The sequence below is a fragment of the Tachysurus vachellii genome, chromosome 1 (assembly GCF_030014155.1).
Source record: "Tachysurus vachellii isolate PV-2020 chromosome 1, HZAU_Pvac_v1, whole genome shotgun sequence".
Classification (NCBI taxonomy): domain Eukaryota; kingdom Metazoa; phylum Chordata; class Actinopteri; order Siluriformes; family Bagridae; genus Tachysurus; species Tachysurus vachellii.
This window is the reverse complement of record NC_083460.1, coordinates 7,058,690-7,076,893: the sequence shown is the minus strand read 5'-3', so window position 1 is coordinate 7,076,893 and position 18,204 is coordinate 7,058,690. Positions and strand designations below refer to the sequence as shown.

The 18,204-nt window shown below is 41.2% G+C and overlaps 2 protein-coding genes across 5 annotated transcripts in view; both read left to right on the top strand.

Moving 5' to 3' along the window:
* ankrd12 (ankyrin repeat domain 12) overlaps positions 1–13,150 on the top strand; it is a 34,980-nt gene extending 21,830 nt beyond the window's left edge. For 2 of the 3 annotated variants that reach the window (XM_060870546.1, XM_060870554.1), the window contains exons 3-13: positions 2,682–2,832; positions 3,528–3,599; positions 4,263–4,409; positions 4,681–4,884; positions 4,983–5,125; positions 5,323–5,470; positions 6,755–11,415; positions 11,501–11,599; positions 11,771–11,914; positions 12,601–12,696; positions 12,863–13,150. In XM_060870546.1, coding sequence (XP_060726529.1) covers positions 2,682–2,832; positions 3,528–3,599; positions 4,263–4,409; positions 4,681–4,884; positions 4,983–5,125; positions 5,323–5,470; positions 6,755–11,415; positions 11,501–11,599; positions 11,771–11,914; positions 12,601–12,696; positions 12,863–13,048 — 6,051 coding nt within the window. In that variant the 3' untranslated portion in view covers positions 13,049–13,150. The remainder of the gene's footprint in view (positions 1–2,681; positions 2,833–3,527; positions 3,600–4,262; positions 4,410–4,680; positions 4,885–4,982; positions 5,126–5,322; positions 5,471–6,754; positions 11,416–11,500; positions 11,600–11,770; positions 11,915–12,600; positions 12,697–12,862) is intronic. The other variant, XM_060870562.1, reaches the window with a different exon arrangement.
* A 3,022-nt stretch (positions 13,151–16,172) lies between these two features.
* The window catches only part of twsg1a (twisted gastrulation BMP signaling modulator 1a), an 11,911-nt gene continuing 9,879 nt past the window's right edge, over positions 16,173–18,204 (top strand). The window contains exons 1-2 of one of the 2 annotated variants that reach the window (XM_060870523.1): positions 16,173–16,245; positions 17,972–18,034. The gene's annotated coding sequence lies outside the window, so the exon portion shown is untranslated. The remainder of the gene's footprint in view (positions 16,246–17,971; positions 18,035–18,204) is intronic. The other variant, XM_060870532.1, reaches the window with a different exon arrangement.

Genomic DNA, 18,204 nt, shown 5'->3' with positions numbered 1-18,204 from the left:
TATGTGACTGCTGTTGATCGCTTGGCTCTGATCGGTCAGAAGGTGTTGATTAATTTTCTTTAGCAGCAGCTCTGACGCAGTTCCCGCCGTAGGGTTTATATTAACGCACTCTTTTAATACTTTTTTTGAAGGAGTCTCCAGTGTCAGAGCTTTGGAGCAGTAAGAGCTTTCTTACATGGGGGAAAAACAGGAGGTTATGCAGTTTCCGCTTAATACGACAAGCTGCGTTTGTTATATTGTCAAGAGAGAAAATGAAAGGTGGTGTGATCAGACCAAACAATCTTTTTCAATGAAATGTTACCCTGTGATTTTATTATTTTCTTATAAACACTACAGCCCTTTGTATTTCTTTTAAAAACTCCGGTTGCAATTATATAACTGCAATTATAGAGCTGTTTTTAAACATCTATGTAATATCTAGACAATCCCATGTACCTTTTTATATGATCTGAGTTCAAGCCTCAGCACTGTTGGGCCCCTGAGCAAGGCCCCTAACCCTCTCTGATCCAGGGGTGTTGTGTCATGGCTGACCCTGAAGTTCCAAATTTGGGATATGCAAAGAAAGAATTTCACTGTGCTGTAAAGTCTATGTGGCAATAATAAATAAATAATACAGGCTTCTTCTATTTTAGGTTAATAATAATACATTTCTGATGACGTCACCCGCAAATATGAAATATTCGATGCATTAAAGCCATTCAATGGGAATTTTTTAAATCATAACTGGTGTTTATTATTCTCAGGCCATACTGTTGTAAATCAGACGAATCGGACTGTTCAAACATTATCAGTGGCAGGAAAGAATAACGAAACTAATGAAAATGAAGCTTTAGCGCAGTTCGACAAGCAACTCGGTCCCTTTCACGTTGTTTTTATGCAGATCAACCGAGTCCTCACACTTGTACTTCACTTGGTCAGGAACCAAGACCCTTTTTGATTTTAGCCAGGGTTTGTTTGGTGAGCGCCAAAGCACGGACACGTGAAGTGCTCACATCTGTCAGTGCTTAGATATAAGCTTGAGAATCAGAAGCTTTATTGCCAAGTGTGCTTGCTCATACCAGGGATTTGTTTTAGCGTCAGACGCTTCCTTTACACGGAGACGACGACAACACGCACTATAAAAATACGGCGAGAATAAAAAAAATAAATACTCGTATGTAAATAAAATTGTTTTCAAAATAAATTGAAAAATAAATAACTTCTACAGTATGTACAGCTGTGCTATAGATGGATTAGAATAGGATGAGATGCAGGGATGTGCTAGGGTGGAGATGGGAACAATTATATGTAAGGTTATTGCACATTGTTATTGCGTAATGGGGAACATTTTAACTGTTCATGAGGTAGATTTCCTGGGGGAAGAATCTGTTCTTGTGCCTGGTTGTGCTGGTATTCGGGGCTCTGTATCGCCAGACAGATGGTAAAAGTTCAAAAAAGTGGATGACTTGGATTTGAGGGATCCAGAGTGATTTTCTGAGCCCTTTTCCTCACTCTGGATATATACAGTACTTGAAGGGTGGGCAGGGGAACAGCAATAATCCTTTCAAAAGTATGTAATAAGTATGTACATTTAATATGACTTTAAATATTGAGTGTCTATTTGCAGTTTATGATGATTAGACCCAGATTGCAGTCTTATTTGACAAGTAAATACGGTATAATTAAAATAGGGTTTTTTTTTTCTGTGTGTCTATGAAGAATTCAAAATCTAATCATTTATATATATATATATATATATATATATATATATATATATATATATGTATATATATATATATATATATATGTTCATGTATCCCAATTTGTTAGTTACTTTGTGTATGTGACTTGAGGGTCACTTTGTGTGCGTGACTTGCGGGTCACTTTGTGTATGTGACTTGAGGGTCACTTTGTGTATGTGACTTGAGGGTCACTTTGTGTATGTGACTTGAGGGTCACTTTGTGTGCGTGACTTGCGGGTCACTTTGTGTATGTGACTTGAGGGTCACTTTGTGTATGTGACTTGTTAGTCACTCGTTCGGCAACTGGATGCCTGTGTTCTTCGCTTTGTGGATATAACTTTGTTTATTTTGGGGAAAACTGGACAGGTGAGTACGTCACGTGACATACATTGTGCAACACGTAGGTAAGCTTTTCTGTATTAGACACACTAGGTTAGGAGCGCGTGCCACCCTCTGTATCTTTTGTTTTTTTATAGGAAGTATAGGTTAGTTAGGGCGTCATCGACGCTGAAGATTTGTTTTTATTACTTTTCTTTGTAGTTCAGGTTAGAGGGTTATGTTCAAGCTAGCACAGTTTTGTTTTGCTAATTTCTTTGTTTTGGCACCGCTCATGGCTCTTTTCCCCTTTGTGTTTTTTGTTATCTTGTTTCTGTAGATATCATACATATTACCACTTTTGTCACCACCATTTGTATGATAATAGAGACAGGTTTTTCCCACTATTTGTTGTCCTTGTCGTTGATTGCCACATACACACCAGAAATCTAACTTTATAATCATTTCATATTGTTACATCCCAACCATACCCCTAAACATCGTTTGGGGTCGTAACAAATATATATCATATATATATATATATATATATATATATATATATATATATATATATATATATATATATATATATATATATATATATATATATATATATATATATATGATTTTTCCTCTTCTCTACAGAGTAAAGAGAAAATCTCCCCATTTACCAAAACTCCGAAGTTGGACCGGAGTGAGATTATGGGGAAGGAGGGGAAGCCCAAGTCTTCCATGAAACGCAAGCTCTCCTTCAGCGCCAGTCCGCCCCGTAACGGGGAACGGGACTCAGACACAGGTCAGTTTCTTTCTGCTAGAAAATTCCATTAGCGCTCATGTGTCTCTACACTGCCTCTTGTGGTTAGTTCTGGAAATGGTTTAACATACACACTGTAAAGCTGTTTTGTTTGTTTATTTATTTATTTTTTGCTGGAGTTATATAACCGTTGAGCCAACGTCTTCGAATGCGGAAGACAGGGAAATGCTATGCACATGTGCACCTGGATGAGTGTTTCTGCTTATGTTTGTAGAACGTATTTATTTCACATATTTATATCATTTTCAGCTCATCATGTGGAAGGTTGTGAATGGGGTTGATGAGCTGTAGGGCAGTAGGTTTACTTTACTCCATCAAAGAAAATGTAATGGATTTTATTTATTTATTTATTTATTTATTTGACATTTTTTAATTTATATGAACAGAACATAGGCTTGTTTGGAAGTGATTTCCTTTTGCTATATGTAGGAAAAGAGGAGACAAAATAGCCCGTTTTGTGGTACTGAGGTGGTTTTTTTGGCTTTCAGTGGCGGAGCCCTTTTGTGCCATAACAAAGCGCATTGTATTTTCTGCTTATCATCTGAGCAAGAGGGGGAGCAAGTGAGTGTAACGCAATGCTCTCCTGTCCCGTCCCCCCACCTCCCCCTTTCCACCTCTCCTCCTCCTCCTCCTCCTCCCCTTCTCCCTCTCCCCGCTTCTCTGCTTCTGCACTGTAGATGACTCTGACCCCGGCCAGTCAAGCGATATGTGGGGGGAGAGATTACTTCCTCCCTGCAGGATATACGCAGGTAACTGCCTCAGCTAAATCCGCCGCTCGGCTGTGCCGTTTAAAGGCAGCAAAATGATCGGCGAAGAAACTCAAGCTGTTGTATGGACCGCTAAACTCAGCAAGCATGGGCACCATATTGATGTTCATCAGCTTTAAATAAATCCCAACACACCCTCTTCCTGACATATTATATTTAGCTTTTGCAGTATAATAATTCAGGTCTAATGATCTAAAATTCTGCCAGAGAACTGCTTTCTTAAACACTAACTCCTACCACATGAACTTCCTGTAATCTAGCTCTTTCTGATCTGTTTTTTTTTTTCCCCTTTGGGGTTTTTTTTTGTGGCTCTTTTTGTTTTGTTTTTTTTGTTTGTTTGTTTGTTTGTTTTTTCTAATCATTGACTATAGTTATGGCATATCTAATCTTCCAGCATACACGTCTGCAATATCCATTTTACACGCATGCCTGTAAAATCATGCACACACATTTGAGGTGACTGCTTTCAATGAATAATGCATGTATTTAGACAAGCTTTCAGCAGTTTTCTTATTCGGGTTGTATTGTTTTGCTCTGTTACTTGCTAGACGCTTTTTCAAAAACAACACGAAGCTTTTAAGCCATCACAAGAAATTCACGATTCCTGGTGTTTAAAATGTTTCTGTTGATCATCTCTTCATGCAGATAAAGATGGTCCTGATAAAAAGAGGGTAAAAAAGGAGTCTGGGGGTAAAAAGTCCACCCCTGTGAATATTTTGTTTGGTTACCCGCTGTCGGAACGCAAGCAGATGGCTCTGCTGATGCAGATGACCGCAAGAGACAACAGTCCAGGTAATTGTCAGCTGCATGACACGAACTGTGTTCTTGGTACTCGTGTAGTTTTCTGCTGAAACCAATAACAAGGGATCTTGCTACACATACAAAGAAATGCACAACAAATCCTTTTAAAGATTGCAATAAATTTAGGTTTGTAAACCAATATCCTCATATTCTACTCTCACTTCCTGAAAATGAAAATTGAGGACGTAGTAAAAGTTTGAACCGTTTCCTCTCCAGAAGACATGTCAGTATATCATTTATAGTGCCGTAATCTTCAATGCAGACACCACACCAAGCCACCCCTCGCAAGCGCCGGCAGTGCAGAAGAAGACCCCGAATAGCTCAACTTCGCGTCAGAAAGACAAGGTGAACAAGAGGAACGAGCGCGGAGAAACACCGCTTCACATGGCTGCCATCAGAGGAGACGTCAAACAAGTCAAGGAGCTGATTGGACTAGGGGCGGATGTAAACATGAAAGATTTCGCAGGTAATGTCGGCTTTGAACACGGTCATTTTTATGCAAGAATGCATCGTTTAATTTTCTAACGAAAAGCCGACTCTGTTTTTTTTTTTTTTTTTTTGTAGGATGGACACCTCTACATGAAGCCTGCAATCTTGGTTACTATGATGTAGCGAAGGTTCTTATTGGTGCAGGAGCTGAGGTGAACACGCAGGGATTGGATGATGATACCCCTCTTCACGATGCCTCCAGCAGTGGACACAAAGATGTATGCTTCTTTGCAACGTTCTCACTTGCAAAGTGTTTTGATATCGTTCGTACAAGCGTTTAAAAATAGAAAAGCGTATTAGATTCTAAAAGACTTTTTTATGATTTGTGTAATAAATTTCTGTAATCATTTGTTCAGTAAATTGTGCAGTTTGTCAGTTTTTTTTGCCTGCTGCATATCTACCTACTCTTTTGCAGATTGTGAAGTTACTCTTGCAGCATGGAGGAAATGCATTCCAGGCAAACAAGAGAGGCGAGCGGCCAGTGGATGTTGCTGATTCTCAGGAGGTTGAGCAGCTACTGAAGGGGGAGATTCCATTGTCTGACCCAGATGACAGCTCTTCAGGTACAGAGAGATTAACGTCTCCACAAAGGTTTAACTCCTGATCGTATGTGGTTCTTCCCCCAAACTGTTAGAAGCACACAACTGTACAGGATGTCTTTATAGCTGTAGCATTATGATTTACCTTCACTGGAACTAGAGGGATTAATGGGAGGTCCATGGGGACATAGTTTCCCAAGGTTGGAACAAACCTTGGGAAACTATAAACATGAACAGCCCTGTCCTCAACCTAATTGAACAACTTTGGGATGAACAACTTTCAGGCCTCCTAACCCGACTTCAGTTACCACCAACACTCCTGTAGTTGAATGGGCACAAATTCTTTACAGTCAAACTTTAAAATCTACTGCACAGCCTACATAGAATAGTGGAAGTAATCAAAGCAGCAAATGGGAACTACATCTGGAATGGGCTCCACAAACCTTTGGCTATATAGCGTATCTGTCTCAGTTTTGATCTAGATCAGGGGAGTCAAACTCAAAATCACAGTGGGCCCAAATATAAAACTGAGATAAAGTCACGGGCCAAACTGAATATTTATTGAAAAAAGAACTGCAACTGATACGTAATGTTCAACCTTTTTCATGTGGAAACAAACTTTAGTTTTGCTTGAACACAGGATTTGGAACAACCAGAGCTTGATATTACAAACACATAAGAAATTAAATTTGAAATAAAAGACACAATAGTGGTGTTCGTTTCTTATTTAAATAAATAAAATAAATTATGCCTGTCACTGGATTATTTTAAGTTCCTTTTTGAAGTGAATCTTTTTCAAAACCGTCCAGGACCTTATACTTCTCATAATGTTTCGTTTCATAGTGTCCTCTTATGTTATATTTTATCGTTACAGACACGTTAGCTCCTCCCACAAGACAAGCAGGTCTGTCCTTTATATTCGTGAACAGATAATCTGCCTCCCACCTGTCTTGAAAGTTCCTATTGTCCATCTTTCTTTGGCCATTTTTGTGGAGGGTTTAGTTAACCTGCCCGATGTGACTGTAACATGGTCGTTAACGACTGTCAACAGAGAATGACGGGCGCTTGATGTTCGTGACTACGCGTCAATACAGTGGCAAGGCATTCTGGGATTTGTAGTATTAGCGGAGCATGCGGCTAGCCAGCTGTAATGCACATTTGATATGATCTCGCGGGCCAAATAGAATTACACCGCGGGCCTGAGTTTGACACCCCTGATCTAATGCATTAAGTTCTCCCCCAAGTTCTCCACTAAGCATTCTAGGTATCAACTTGATTATTGAGTAATTCTTGTGCTGTTTGTTACAGACTCTGAGGACCCTCCATCAGTAAACCCCTCCAGTGTAGATGAGAATATGGAGTACTCAGACACTGAAAAGGACTCTGACGGCAAATCGACCACAGCAAAGGCAACGTCTTCAGTGTCTGGTGTGGATGAGTACGAGTTCAAGGATGAGGAAGAGGAGGAAGATCTGAGCAAGGCCCTGAATGACCGGCACATCTTGAGACGAGATGTGCGTCAGAAAGAGAAGGAGGAAAAGGAGGAAAACCATTACACACCCAAACAGTCCAACAAGAGCGATCAGACAGCGTCATCGTGCAAAGTAAAAAAGCCCAAATCATCCCGAGTACTGTACTGCAGTTCAGATAGTTCAGATGATGAAATAGAGGCTTCATCAGAACGAAAGTGTTCACCGACCAGGTCACTCTGCAACGATACTCACAAAACAGAGAGCCGGACAAAAAGAGAAAGCTTAACTATAACATCGACAGAAAAAGGCAAGGCAAACAAGAAGAACAAAAGCAAAAACAAGGAAAATCAAGAGGTTCAAGAGGACGGAAAAGAAAACAGCAAGACTCTTCTGTTTTCTACAGCCACGGTGTCTGACAATTCTGATAAAAGTGTTCGGGAGGAAGACTCTTTCAAAATGTCCTTCAGCCCAAAGGACGATTCATCGGTGCACCTCTTTCATTTGTCGGCTGTGAAATCACCAAAGCTCGGTTACGGCCAAACTGACAAACAAATGACTCCATTAAAGCAGGAAAATGCTAAGACTTTTGTCTCCATTGGAGATGGATCCTGCCCTATGGATTGTGTCAAGTACAATCACTACACAGATTCTGACTATACAGAAGGTTCCAGCAGTAAGAGCTGTAAGCACAAGGACAAGAGCAAACATCACTATAAGGAAAACAGCGTGGATGGAGATGACCGAAGCTCAAGCCCTTTCAAAGATGCCAGTTTAAGCAATAGTATGGATAGCGCTGAAGGAGTCTTTAGGAAGGCTGAAAAAGACGGCAAGGTTGTCAAGAAGCATAAGCTAAAGCACAAGGAGAAGGACAAGTACAGGAAAGACTACGAGTCTGAGCGGAATCGGCATCGCCAGAAAGAACTAAGAAAAGACGGACATAGGAACTTGGAGTTCGACCGAGAATTTTGGAAAGAGAATTTCTTCAAAAGCGATGAGAGTGAAGAACTTAAAGGGAAATGCGAGACACCAGGCAGTTGTTCTCCTCAGAAGTCCGTTGACTCATCACCTGTTAAAGAAGAAAAGGCAACATTAAAAGACAAACATTCGGTTTGCAACAGCAACAAGGAGAGAAAACAAAAAGATGAGCGAGAGAAAGACAAACTTGTAAAAAAAGAAAAGAAAGAGATGGCATATAAAGATGAAAGAGGAGGAAAGGATGGGAAAGGGGCTGAAAATGACGACCGGTCAGAATGTCTTAACTTGTTGCGAAAGCCTGAAGACTCCATTCCAAGTCTTTTTATAAAAGAGGAGGTAGAAGACAAGCCTCTTACTGGAAATCTGGTCGATCACAATCAGCTGGAGACTACAGAGAAGGGCTCTCGAGAGAAAAATGATAAACGGCTACCCACAAAAGACAGGGAATCTGACAAATGTGAGAAAAAGCAGGCAGAAAAAGAAAAGAAAGCCAAATTGGAACATTTGTCGGATAAATCTGACCTTCACAACTCTACAGATCGATGGAAAGAAAGGGACAGATTAACAATCGCGTCTAATTTGTCTGGTGAGAGGAGTCACAAAGAAAATGAAAAACTTAAACCGGTTTCCGTTACTAAAAAGTACGAAGAAAACAGAAAGAGTAAGGACAAGCTCGAGAGAAGAAGTGAGAAAGAACGGCAAGAGAAAGAGCATTCGTCAAGCGATCACCGGGACAAGGATAGAACGAGTTCTGAAAAGAAAGGAAAGGCTCCTGAGAAGAACAGCGATCATGGCAAAAATGATCGGATTAAAGAAAAGGAAAGAGAAAAAGACAAAGACTCTGACAAGAAGAAAAAAGAAAAAGCGAAAGAATCCACTCTCTCGTCCTCAAGTTCAAACCTCAAATCTCTTTTGGAAGAGAAAAAGGGTTACACCTCTGAGAGCAATAAAGCAGTAACGTTAAAGTTAAAAGAAGAGGTTATGAAAACCCCCGAGAAAGACCGGGACAGACGGGAGCGGGATAGAGATTTGGAAAGGCACCGGGACCGGGACCGAGAGCGGCACAAGGAAAAGGACAAGGATAAAGAGAGGTCACAGCAGAATAGGGATAGCAAACTCTGTAAAGCAAGGCCTGTTGAGTCCGAATCAGAGAGGTCCAAATCCAAAGCATCAACTACACAAAAGGAAACCCGTCCCAAAGAGAAACGATTGGTTAACGATGACCTCATGCAGACCAGCTTTGAACGAATGCTGAGCTTGAAAGATCAGGAGATTGAGCAGTGGCACAAGAAACACTTGGAAAAGATCAAGCAAAAAGAAAGGGAACGGCTAAAGCAACGACCAGGAGCCGACTCTATGAAGCAGAAAAACAAAGATAAAGCAAAAATTTCCACTTCTACCGAACCTCATGCAAACAAAGAGCTCTTACGCTCCAAGAGCTCAGAAATCCCAGAGACGTCCGGTCGTGAGAAGATCTTAAAGGATGCAGCCGGTGGAAGGACACTTTCACTAGATGCAAAGAATCTCTCATGCTTTGGAAAGTCTGGTCCCGTAATAGAAAACAGCCTTAGTCGATCTCCAAGACCCGACAGTGAACGTTCTGGTATCATTTCAAGATCAGTGTCTATGATCTCAGTAGCCAGTTCAGAGGATTCTTGCCAGGCTAGCATGTTAACTCCCAGGCCCGCAGAATACGACTCGGATCTCAATTTGGAAGCATCTGACTCCCAGCCGCCTTTCCTTCAGTCTTCCCTTATAGTTCAGTCCTCCTCCAGATCACCAATTCTCAACGATAAAGAAACCAGCAGTCTTCCTGACACAGCTTCTGGCAGTCGAACACCATTGCCAAGTAAACTTGCGTCTCCTTACTTAAGAGCTGTCCTGGACGAGGATGCTAAAGCTGTACTATGTGAACCAGACAGACCAATTGAAGAATCTCCGAAAGTCGGTGATGTAGCATACTCCGGCGAGGAGCCTGGTAAAGTACACCAGACTGAACCCAGTGGAGCAGTCACACAGGAAAGTCTTACTATTCACAGCTCATTGTCAGTGCACCTCCCTTGCACTATACCCGAAACCGAACATTCTGTTGGGGTCGAGGATGCGAGCAGCAGTTCAAGCAGCCAGTTTGCGTGTGTATCGAACTCCAGAGAGACTTCAGTAAAAGATAACGCAAGTCAACAAACTAGCCTTTCACAAGCCAGCAGTTTGCTGCCAAATACAGCAGAGGTCAGCAAGCTAGACACCGATACTTTATCAGAGCAAAGTGGACAAAATCAACTTGACAGTCCGGACACAGAAACGACCGAAGGCTCAAACAAAACTTCCTCGTTAACATATGTGGCTCAGGTGGCACAGGCTGCCTCCTCACAGCCAGAGCAAAGCTCCACTAAAACACCTACGCATTCAGTTAACCTCACATGGGATCCTCTGTCTGATCCCAATAATGACCAGCTACCAAGGATAGACATAGAGTTGAGACTAGAGAAAAGAACAAGAAGTTTATCGATGGGTCCTGAAATCATAATGGAGGCCAGGTGCATGGAGAATGTTTCTGCTGGAAATGCAATGGATTGGACAGCTAGCCAAGCTCCATCTGTTAGCTCTTGTAGGAGCAGTTCTGAGGAGTCTACTAAAACACCGCCATGTACAGTCAGTGTGCTCCGAGATTCTCAGCAGGTTGCAGAAAGGATTTCACCAGACGACTGCAGGTCAAGTCACTCCAGCGAGAATGTAGGTGCAGCCGATGCACAGTTGGAGATGAAGGATTTTAGTTTGCCTGTCCCTTCGATTTCAAATGTCCTTCACTGTTCTAGTCCTGAACAGATATCTGAAGAGCCAATGGAAGTATCAGGGGAAGAACCAGACCATAGCCAGGTCAATGCTGAGACGCAAGTAGAGAAAGTGGTGGCTGCAGAGGATGCGGCTCAGACCCAGCCTCTCCAAGACAGTAAAGCAGATGTTGATGCAGAGATGCGAGACCAACTTGATGGTGAAGAGAAATCTGCAAAACCAGGTACTCCATCAGATGGAGAGCAGAATCTTGGCTGCACCGGAGTTCAACTCGATTCTCAATCAGAACTAACCAGTGGAGCAACATCTGGAAGCTCTTCTCCACTGTCAGTGGTAGATCGAGACAGTGATCCAACTGGAGCCAGGACAAAAGTGAAAACTCTGGATGATGATGTTGACATCCAGGTCACGCATCCAAGAAAACGGAAGATGCACAGAGCTTCTCCTTCAACGCAAGCCAGTCTTTCAGCTCAGCAGATTAAAGAAAAGGCCCAACAGTCTCTGGCTGCAATCGTGGACTCCCTTAAGCTTGAGGAAATTCAGCCCTACCAGACCGAAAGGTCAAATCCTTATTACGAGTTCCTGCATATCCGCAAAAAGATTGAGGAGAAGAGGAAGGTGCTGTTTAGTGTCATTCCTCAAGCACCACAATACTATGATGAGTATGTTACATTTAATGGGTCCTACCTGCTTGATGGGAATCCTCTGAGTAAGCTCTGTATTCCAACGGTGAGTCACTTACTATCGGGGAAAAAAATATTCACAAAACAAAATCGCAAGTCGACCAAAATAACGTACGAATTCTGTTTATTAGATTGCACCACCACCCTCACTACCTGAACCGCTAAAAGAGATGTTCAAACAGCAAGAGGTTGTGCGCATGAAACTGCGCTTGCAGCACAGCATTGAACGGGTAAGTGGCCGCTTCTTACCTGCGATTTCTTATTGTCTTTATTAGTACATTCTCTAAGTTGAATAATGTTGATGGAGAGGTAGTGTCCGGTTATTTTACGTTACACGCGTCGTTAAATGACTTTTTTTTTGGTATATATTTATTTTGGATCTTTTTTTATTCACCTCACAGGAGAAGTTGATTGTGTCCAATGAGCAAGAAGTCCTACGTGTCCATTATCGTGCTGCAAGAACGTTAGCCAATCAAACACTACCCTTCAGTGCTTGCACGGTCTTGTTGGATGCAGAAGTATACAACATGCCCCAGGATGTACAGGTATATACTAGCAGTCTTTACCTGTATCACACTGCTGTTTTATTGGTGCTGCTGCGAGATCTTTAATTGTCCTTATGTGTGACTCGGTTGTGTGTTGATGACACATCGTCTACACCTAGTTTAGTATTCATTCATTCATTCAATCATTCATCTTCTACCGCTTATCCGAACTACCTCGGGTCACGGGGATCCTGTGCCTATCTCAGGCGTCATCGGGCATCAAGGCAGGATACACCCTGGACGGAGTGCCAACCCATCGCAGGGCACACACACACACACTCTCATTCACTCACGCACTCACACACTAGGGACAATTTTCCAGAGATGCCAATCAACCTACCATGCATGTCTTTTTGGACCGGGGGAGGAAACCGGAGTACCCGGAGGAAACCCCCGAGGCACGGGGAGAACATTCAAACTCCACACACACAAGGTGGAGGCGGGAATCGAACCCCGACCCTGGAGGTGTGAGGCGAACGTGCTAACCACTAAGCCACCGTGTCCCCCTTAGTCTAGTATTGTGTATTGAAAATTGCACCCATTTACCTTTGTCAGTGTTGTACAATCTTGGCTCAGGATTTTAAAAAAATACCAGAAAGCACTCGTTACGACAGTTTGTCACAAAGAGAATAACATATTCAAATTGTTTGTTTTATACACATGTGTATTGTTTGCTTGTGTGGCAGGGAGATGATGGGAAAACCTCAGTGAGAGATCGGTTTAATGCAAGACAGTTCATGTCTTGGCTTCAGGATGTGGATGACAAATTCGACAAGTTAAAGGTAAATTGGTGTCGTGGTGGTGGTTGCTATGGCAAGAAAAACACGAACAATTCCGTTACATGGATTTGAAGTTCATATGTTTTATGTAAAAGAAAATTCAGTGTTTTAATCAGATTTGTAAGGCCTTTGTGTACAACATAATGGTTTTTGTTTTCGTGTGTCACAGACGTGTCTCCTGATGAGGCAGCAGCACGAGGCAGCGGCTCTTAATGCCGTTCAGCGATTAGAGTGGCAGCTGAAGCTACAGGAGCTGGACCCTGCCACCTACAAATCAACCAGCATCTTCGAAATCCCAGAGTTTCACATCCCCCTTGTCGAGGTCAACGATGACTTTGACCTCACCCCAATATAACAGCAGCGAGCCGGGGCCTAGATCCAAATGAACTGACAAGGCTCATCTCTCCAGGGCTCGAGAGTAGGAGAGAAACACCAAAAGCACTTGTTTTGGGCAAGCTGGCGGGCGGGTGGGTGGGTTAGGGTGTGTGTGTGTGTGTGTGTGTGTGTGTGTGAGGGGGAGAGGGGGTGGGCAGTCTTGCACCATATAACCAGACACTCCAAAAAATATTAATAACAGTGATGCATAACTGAATAACAGTCCTCCATCTCTGCAGATTAAAAAGTCTGCAGTATTTTTTTTGTCATTCTGAATAGGAGTGTCTGCCAAAAGACTTGGACGCACCTGCTACGTTTCTGTATCGGGTCCAAGGCTCAGCATTGCGTCCCTGAAGGTCCAATTACCTTTCCCTGTATCGGCTCTTGTTTGAATACACTTACCTGCTCCAGATGCACTTCTGTCTTTTAGAATGCAGCCCAAAACATAGAATCTTAAAGCTGCTGGCTTTAGGTCCAAACTGAAATGCACTTAAAACGTAAAGTCCTTGTTGCAGAACAGTAGAACCACAGGCAAGGAGGCAGAGCTGCACAGAGGCGATCCAGCCAGCAGAGGGCGATGCCTATCCTCAGTGATCAGAGCGAGCGACAGGAGAGGGGAAAAGTTAGAAGTGTACACTTTACCTCTCCTCTGTTAGAACAGTCTTGTTCCAATTTGTTTCAAAAGTGAGTGTTCATGATGTATATATTGTGCTCTTCATTCTTTTTTAACTTATTTTATACATACTGATTGTGCATTTGTAAATAGCCATGTAATTATTTTTAACTTGTAAAAAGAGAAAATAACAGAAAGGAAGTTAATAGATATTTTGATTGTAAACTTTTTGTCAAATGTTTAATGGACCAAAGTTGGTTTTCTATTGCGCGTCCTCTCTGTCGTTGATGTTGGCTTAACTCTTTAAGCATGTGTTTTTGAATTATGTTTGTTTTGTTTGTTAGGTTGTTTTTTTATTTCTTCTTCTTCTTCTTCTTCTTCTTCTTCTTCTTCTTCTACTACACGTTTCCTCCTAGATTCATCACAGCAGGTGTTTTTGACTTGTGATTTCTATGCCGTGCATGCGTTGCAGGTTTGTACTTCTTTTTCTGAAAGCTGTGCTGTGGTGAGGTTTATGTAAGTGGTCCTGCTTTCTCCCGCCTTTGTCGTCTCTTAGTAACACTCACTTCCTCCGTGTTGCCCGTCGTGTCTTGCGCACACTAACAAAACAAAAAAAAAAGGATCGATGTGTCTTCTTGTTAGCAAAAGGAAACTTACTTTTACAGTTTTAATGTGAGATCACAACAAAACAAAAACTATTTTTTACGACACGCCTTTTGAACGATGGTTCTAAAAATGTCTATTTTAATATTTACTTGTTACAGGATAATGTACATAATTGTAATATATACCTGAATAAATTTTATTGGTTGTGAACTCTTTTAATGTCCTGTTTTGTTTTGTTTTCTTTTTATAAAGGCTCCATAGAACATCTGTCAAGTATCTTCAGTACTTGTGGTTAATTGTGAATGTCATCTATGAGTATTTACTTGGAAAATGTTTAATATTAGGGACTATTTATTTATTTACATATTTAAACATTATGCAAATGTCTTACTCTCGATGCTCTACAACAGGGTGATGAGGTCCAACTCGAGGCAAAGCATATTTTTAAGTAAATAATGCCAGTAAGTGTGTGCTCTTCTGTCTCTATGACTGACAGGCATCGTATAGTTAGTAAGCATTATATAACGCTTAAATAATTGTTAATGTTAATACACATTCTCTTGCCCTTTTTGAAAACCAGTAAATGAATGCATGTGTAGTGATTGTGTGTTCTATGTGGGTTTGTCTGTAGCTGAAAGGCATGTTTCTGTCCACCTTATAAACGTTTCTTAAAGGTTACTTCAGTGTCCTTACTTGTGTTTACAGAAAATTGCCCTGCTAGTTATAATCATCAAAGCCATTTTGTCAGAAGTTACCTCAAGTACACGTTCCATCCAGAACATCAAACGTTGTGTCACTTTTAGTGTTCACACTGAGACGTATTTTACTTGTAAGGACGTGATGGTCCAGCGGTCCAGGCGCTGGGTTCAAGCCCGCAAGCTGCTGAGACATCTACGTTGGGTCCTTGAGCAAGGCCCTTAACCTCACCTGCTCCAGGGGCGCCGCACGATGGCTGACCCTGCACTCTGACCCCAGGCTCATAATAGCCTGGGATATGTGAAAACCACTGCATTTCGTTGCCTTGTACTTGTACATGAGTAAATTTATGACAATAAAGTTGAATCTAAATCTAATCTACTTGTGAAACCAGGATGATGTCAGATTTGTGGTTTTACAGTCTGTGGTTGTTCCTGTGGGTGCTGTTTGGTTGCAGCTCAGTGATGGTCATCATTGTGGTGCGTTTAACTCTTAATAATTCCTTTTTTAAAATATTTTGAACATCTCTATCTGGGTGTATATTGTTGTAGTGCAGCTGCAAACATTGGACACCTCACCTCACCTCACCGCTCCAGGGTCCTGGGTTCAGTTCTGCACTTGGGATTCTGTCTGTGTGATGTTTTTGCATTTTTGCGTCATTGTGTTTGTATGGGTTTCCTCTGGGTTCTCTGGTTTCCTTCCTATGAGGAAGGATACGGTCACACACATCATCCAACACTGATCATATTCCAGCATTTATGGAAGGTGAATGAATGTCAAATATAAGAAATCACGCATGTCATAATTGTGATTTAAGTGATAATCCATCTCAGGCATCAGTCTTATTTTTATCGTGTCACAAAATAGCTGCATGGGTTGAAAGTATTTGAAAGTAAAAAGTAGTTTTATGTTGTTTGCTATACTATAGTTTGTGTTTTTTGCTTTTTTTCCCCATCTAAGCTGACTTTTTGATGACGTTAATGGAAATGTATGGAAAACTTCACACGTGGAAAAAGTGTGTGTGTGTGTGTCTGTGTCTGTGTGTCTTAAAGCCTGATGTGTTATGAGTCGCGGTGTCTTTAAGAAGCCTGATGGTGGTCAGTTCTTCAGTCGGGCGTGGCGTGCGTGTGCGTGCATGTGTTCGCGCGCGTGTGTGTGTGTGTGTGTGTGTGTGTGTGTGTGTGTGTGTGTGTGTGCGCGTGCGCGTGCGTGCGTGTGTCAGAACCAGGCTTAACACCAGCAGCTGCTTTCTGAACCACACGGTAAGTCTTTAGCCTTTTGCTCTTGTGTTTTAAGGCTGTGGAGGAAAGTGTGAGGCTTCAGAATAACAAACTCTTATTGTTGTTGTTTTGTGTGAGATGATGTGTGTTCAGGTTTCTAGTCAGTGTGTGAAACCATAACCCGAACTTTACCGGAGAAAGACATCAATTATATATATATCAAAGGCATGACTGTTCATCTTCATCATCATCATCATCATCATCATCATCATCATCAATGTCTAATCGCTTTATGTGGAGAAGTTTTTCTATTTCAGTTTTTATTTATTTCTGTTGGAAATCTGAGCTGCTGCTGCTATAACAAATACGTATTAAAATAAACTGATATCCTGAATGAACCTAATGAATGAATTAGTTATCCTGCAGCTCCAGGGTTAGGGGTTTGTTTCTGCTCTGTGTGTGTACAGTTTACATGTTCTACATTATATTATGTAGTGTGTGTTTGTGCCCTGAGATACATATATAGTGTTGTGGGCTGATGTAGTGTGTGTTTGTGCCCTGATGTAGTGTGTGTTTGTGCCCTGAGATACATATATAGTGTTGTGGGCTGATGTAGTGTGTGTTTGTGCCCTGATGTAGTGTGTGTTTGTGCCCTGAGATACATATATAGTGTTGTGGGCTGATGTAGTGTGTGTTTGTGCCCTGAGATACATATATAGTGTTGTGGGCTGATGTAGTGTGTGTTTGTGCCCTGAGATACATATATAGTGTTGTGGGGTGATGTAGTGTGTGTTTGTGCCCTGAGATACATATATAGTGTTGTGGGCTGATGTAGTGTGTGTTTGTGCTCTGAGATACATATATAGTGTTGTGGGCTGATGTAGTGTGTGTTTGTGCCCTGAGACACATATAGTGTTGTGGGCTGATGTAGTGTGTGTTTGTGCCCTGAGACACATATATAGTGTTGTGGGCTGATGTAGTGTGTGTTTGTGCCCTGAGACACATATATAGTGTTGTGGGCTGATGTAGTGTGTGTTTGTGCCCTGAGATACATATATAGTGTTGTGGGCTGATGTAGTGTGTGTTTGTGCCCTGAGACACATATATAGTGTTGTGAGCTGATGTAGTGTGTGTTTGTGCCCTGAGACACATATATAGTGTTGTGGGCTGATGTAGTGTGTGTTTGTGCCCTGAGATACATATATAGTGTTGTGGGCTGATGTAGTGTGTGTTTGTGCCCTGAGACACATATATAGTGTTGTGGGCTGATGTAGTGTGTGTTTGTGCCCTGAGACACATATATAGTGTTGTGAGCTGATGTAGTGTGTGTTTGTGCCCTGAGATACATATATAGTGTTGTGGGCTGATGTAGTGTGTGTTTGTGCCCTGAGATACATATATAGTGTTGTATAATGGATAGATGGATATGTGATAGATGGATGGATATGAGAGATAGATAGATAGATAGATAGATAGATAGATAGATAGATAGATAAGCAAGCCATAATATGTTACTTAAAATGGTAAACATACACAAAACAGCTGCATTAAGTGGAGAATTGTTACTGTAATAATAATAATAATAATAATAATAATTGAATAATATAATAATAATAATAATAATAAAAGAATAAGGATAATATAATAATAATATAATAAGAATAAGGATAAAATAATAATAATAATAATAATAATAATAATATGCTACAGGACAATGGTTATATATTAATGTTGTATGAATTTTTTTGTCTTGCATTTTGCATTTCAGTTTGAGTTTGTAGGGTGAAGACCCCTGAGTGGATACAACTGGAATTAAAAATACAACAAATAAGCAAGTGATACTATTAATACTAATACTACTATTAATCATAATATGCAACAAGATTGTAAAATGTCACCTCTGGTGGTTGTGGCAAATCTCCCACCTTAATTTTACATGATTTTTGTTAAATTTGTACAAAGACACCAAAATGCGTGTAGTAGCACAACAGCCTCTCAGTT